Here is a 5000-nt window from a genome sequence, read left to right as displayed (position 1 = left end):
CAACAACTTTTGATAACCAGAAACCAGAAATTTGGAAGGGAACATCTGCGCTTAGTTTTATTAATTGGACTTTGCCCAGAACTTAACAATAACAAACTCCGTTATTTTTTCACATCCCAGAAAAATGACCTTTGTAATTTGTACGCGCTGATCATAATTTCGTCATTTCTTGGTCTTTTCAAGCCTCGAGATTAAAGCGTGGCATGCATTGGATGTAAGTGCTTATTTCCGCTTCTGTCATCGATTGAAGTGGATGTGCCCTCCCCAAGCCCACAGCACAGTGTTTTGATCAAGAATATCCTTTCCTCATTCCAAGACATTTCCTGTTTGGGTGTCTATGTTTAGGCGATATATTAAAAAAATAAACAACACTTGTCTCGTGAGACTCACGTGGAACGAATTAGGATTGAATTAAGACTGAATTGTATAGAATGGAATGTTTCATATATTTAATTGTTTCCCTACTGCGCGCTCCCCAGGCAATTAACTCAATGACGAGGCAATATTTGTAACGGTTTACCTCTGCGCAACCCATTCTCAGCTTACAAAATTCGAACACATCTGACTCGCTAATAGCTCTTGAAGAGGGAAATAGGGAGGAAAACGTGGGAGATGTGTAGGAGAAGAAGTAGAGTTGCAGAGGAATGCTCAATACTAAGTCGTCCACTGCACGGTGATGACCGGTACGAATCAGCCATAACGCGCCAAAACACGTTCTTAAAAACGCAAAAAAAAACAGACACTGATTTTCTGTGAGCAAATTAACTTGATTGTATCCATTTAATCGATTCAATACATGATTCTTTAACAGCAGTTGCAACGTACATAACTTGCTTAATTAAAGTCTACGGTCTCTTCACAATGATGAATAAATAGTGATCTTTACAATCTTTTCGTTTTGAAATTACATAAAACCAACAAAATTGGCTTCAATTCTTATAGTTGCTTTACAGTGTACATAAGATATGACATCGAGGGGAAGTTTCAAGAGTTCAGCATTCAGAGCTAGCAACTAGTAACCCCACTTAATTGAGTGAACGTTTTCACAGACCTAATCATTTCAGGATTCAATTACTCTCTTTTTGTAAGTTATGCCTCTCTGACGTAGACAAAGACATTGTGTATTGATTGGCTACGTGGCACCATACTTGGCTGGGAAGCCGATTAAAATGTAGACTGTCTGCGATCACTCCAAGTAGAGATATGGAAGTTGAAAGCTCCGAGACACGAGCCCCTGAGAAAGTTCGTTATTTACAAGTTCCGAAAAATTTTCATTGACAGCTTTTTAACATGCAAAGAAGACACATGAAACTAAAGGACAACTTTCTTCGTCCCCACTTAATTTTCTGTACAGATAAAATACACTTTCAATTCTCTTTACAAAAATAAATTTTACATTTATTTATTTACCTACAGAATTATAATATATATCTATATACATATTTCTCTATTCGTTTATTCATACATCGATTCGTCAATGCAGGGCTTTACAAGTGATGTAAAAAAGCTCTTTGAAAACGAATGAAAGGTTTAAGACTAGATGAAATTCACTTCGTTTTTCAAGTAGTCTTTCAGGAAGCCAAGCTTATACATATGATACAGAAACGTCTAATGTTTTACTCAAGAGGGAGGTCGTTTTTTCTCTCACTTGAACGAAAACCTTAGTCAAATTTAAGTAATTTTAACGTAGTTCAATTGTTTCTTTGGGTTTTTTGTTGTTTTACGTCTGACAACTAAAACGTTGTTTTACTTCTGACAACTAAAACGTTGAAAGGTCGTATACAAAAAGTGCGGCCTGCAATAAGCTTACCCCTTTTTAGGAATGTTGCCTTGTTGGAGAAATTCCGCCCCTTAATCGTTCTAATCTACCCACCTCATTCATTAACAATGTTGTTTTTTTTTATCACCGACTTACTTTTTCCGTCATCAACATTGAATGGGGAAGGGGGTGGGGACTGAATGCAAATGTAACGTAAAGATGAATTTTTCCTTATGGTGGTCTTTTCAGTAGTCTCAACTACTTTGGTCGCTTATTGTAGCTGAAGGTTTTGCTATTATCTGGAATTTGCATGAAAAAACCAGTACATTAACTCTTTCTACCCAATGTAGATTTTCTTTGTTCCTAAATGATTATAAGTGTGAAGAGATGTCTGTTAAATCAAGGAAAATGTTGACTTCAAATTCAATGCATCTTTGCTTTTGTCGAAAGACTCACTCATTCAACTGTACTATCACTAATTCTTCTCATATAATACCATGTTGGTCAAAATTAGCTCATGTACACTCCAAGAATTTCGTCGGGTCAATCTAATATTCGGTGAAAGGCTGAGCCGGAGAGAGCTCAAAGTTCACATTCCCAGTAATTTATTTTGCAGGACATCAATTCGTTTGATTTAAGTGCCTTGCGTGTACCATTACAAACACAACTGTATTTAGGCAAGCCATCTTGTCCTTTGGAATGTAACAGTTCATATGTGAAGGCATCGTTTGAATAACACCAGGCGCTTATTATCTTCTTGCCCTGTAGGTGGCAAACGGCAAAACAAGATTTGATAAATTTATTTCTAACTTATTTCTACCTACCGGTAAGTTACGGACCGAGTTTTTTCCCGTTGATTTATGGCCAAAGCGCGAGGTGCGCGGCCATAAATCAAAGGGAAAAAAACAAGATATTTATTGTATCTCGGAGGTTAATCCAGCGTGCAGGCAAGGAAACTAGTCGAAGTCAAGCGGAAGGTTCAACTGCCACAAAGATTGCCGTGTCAAAATCAGGAAAACTAAATCTTCTTGGCCGTGGCCGGACATCTAATTGCGACTGTATTGTTCCTGCTTTTGAAATTCCCAGGGTTTCATAACCAGTCCCTAGATTAACTATGAGAAGACCAGAGACGTGTTTATAACATTGCTGACGTGCCACGATTTATGAAACATGAATTGCTTGCGATGACTTGTCGGTCAGTCTTTTTTAAGGACCATAATTTGCGGAGGTCATAATAGCTCTTATGGAAAATTATTAGAGAATATAAAAAAGCCAAGCTTAAGGGTTCAAAGAATTCATGAAATTTGGGATCTTTTAGTTGGACGCAACTCTTGCTTGTTAATCTACGAGGGAAAGGCAAACTTTTTATACCTAGTGTTGATACTGCTAGGTTTGGCCTGCACTCCTTCCGTTATTAGAGAGCTTTAGATTATACGGCGAAGACGAGTTTTGACTGCCCGTTTTTAGCGAAAATACTAAGGAAATTTATAACCCGTACGCTTAATCTTACTCTTTGTTAGCAGTAAAGGTTGCTCAGTTATTCTTATTGCTGGTAACTGAGCCTTTTTGCTCATCAAAAAATGCCAAAACTGCTACCGTGTTGTTGACTTGTTTTGATTCGACGACATTTTTGCAAAACCTCGTACTAAAATGACGACGGCGTCACGTTTTTCCCGCCAAAATGACGCTGGTTTGCGCGCGCTCACTGTTGTTCTATGAGAAAATCTCGTGTACTCGAAGTCGTTCTCGTTCTAGAATCTAAAGCTCTCTATTATGCAAGTAAGTTGCGGAATTCATTGCCAGATAATGTGCCTGCGTACATCGCCGTCTCTTTCTGCCTTCAAGACCGGTTTGAGAACTGTAGAATTTGACTAACAATGTTGTTCCTTGTGCGACCAATGCTAGTCTCGAGAACTTTCCTTTAACAAGGCATCTCATATTAACGCTGTATGTATATATCTTTTTTCATATTTTTGCTATCATGTTATTACATGTCATATAATTAGAATTTCTTAATTTCTTAATTTTATTTCTAGTTTAATCATGTTACTCCCTCCACTTGTTTTCTTCGGAGATATTAGCAATTTGCTATGTTTAAATTCGAAGCAAAATAAAGTCATTGTATTCATATTGTATTGTATATTGTGACCCAAATTTAGCGGTTTAAGTAATGTCAGGACTCCCGGTAATGTTTAAAAAAGGAGCACCATATGAAAATTTTCGTACTAAAAGAGAAGCGATAAGAGAAAAAAAATCTTACCTTAGTCTCCAATATGGACGCGTCAGTTAACGCAGTCACACCTGCCGTTATGTTTGAAACGAAGGTTTTGTAATTGCAAGAGCTGAAATTCCCAGCACCTCTCTGTCCGGGGGAACCAGGGGGACCATGGGGACCCCGGGATCCAGGAATGCCATTAATGCCGTTATGACCCGGTGGTCCCTTTGGTCCTAGTGCCCCCGCTTTTCCGGGTAATCCCGGTAATCCGTCTCTACCTTTCAGGCCTGGTGGTCCTGACGGGCCTTGAGGTCCCATGGGACCATTTTGCCCGGGTGGTCCCGGCATTTTACTGATATTAGCCTACGAAATGAACATGCAAGAGGCTGTAAGTAAGAGTCACCAAGTACTAGATGCTCATGGTGTCAGTGAAAGGAGGATTATAAGTTTAATTGATTGATAATGGCAGGTTATCAGCTCATAATCCGGTTGCGAGAAGACTTTGAACGTGACCATATAAGGGACGGACCATTAGAAATAATCCGAACTGGGTGGGGGGGGGGGGGGTAGGGTGGATTATCCATGCAGGATCTTTTTTAAAGGACAATTTTTTCTGGTATGTAAGCTTTGAACTAATTTTTTTCTCGTGCTTTGTTGTACCAAGAATAATTCAGTTATGGGTTTCACGAACCAGCTGCTCGGTTGGATGAGCATTGGGTTGCCATGCGGGAACTCACGGGTTCGAACCCTAGCCGAATCAAAACTCAGAATCTTAAAATAATTGGGGAGAAAGTTCTTCCTCTGTAATTTCATCTGCAAATGGTTTGACTTTCAAGTCTGCTCGGACAAGGACTATAAACCGTAGGCCCCGTCCCACAAAGTTCCCCGTGGGATGTTAAAGACCAATTACTCTTCACTATTCGAGAAGAGTACGGGATGGAGTTCCCTGGGTTGTGCCATAGTTAATAGATGTAGACTGGTTATGAAACTCGACAAGTTTCTTTGTTTCATGTTTTTGTTCGCTTT

At 39.1% G+C, this 5000-nt stretch overlaps 1 protein-coding gene across 1 annotated transcript in view; it reads right to left on the bottom strand.

The window, feature by feature from the left end:
* Positions 1-746: 746 nt before the first annotated feature.
* Positions 747-5000, bottom strand: part of LOC138026200 (uncharacterized) — a 19694-nt gene continuing 15440 nt past the window's right edge. Inside the window, exons 3-4 of the mRNA XM_068873432.1 lie at positions 4020-4337; positions 747-2521 (exon numbers count right to left, since the gene is read on the bottom strand). Of these exons, the coding sequence (XP_068729533.1) occupies positions 2342-2521; positions 4020-4337 (498 nt within the window). The 3' untranslated portion in view covers positions 747-2341. The remainder of the gene's footprint in view (positions 2522-4019; positions 4338-5000) is intronic.

This window comes from Montipora capricornis, chromosome 12, assembly GCF_036669925.1.
Source record: "Montipora capricornis isolate CH-2021 chromosome 12, ASM3666992v2, whole genome shotgun sequence".
NCBI classification, from domain to species: domain Eukaryota; kingdom Metazoa; phylum Cnidaria; class Anthozoa; order Scleractinia; family Acroporidae; genus Montipora; species Montipora capricornis.
The sequence above is the reverse complement of the archived record's forward strand: the minus strand, read 5'-3'. Positions and strand labels throughout refer to the sequence as shown.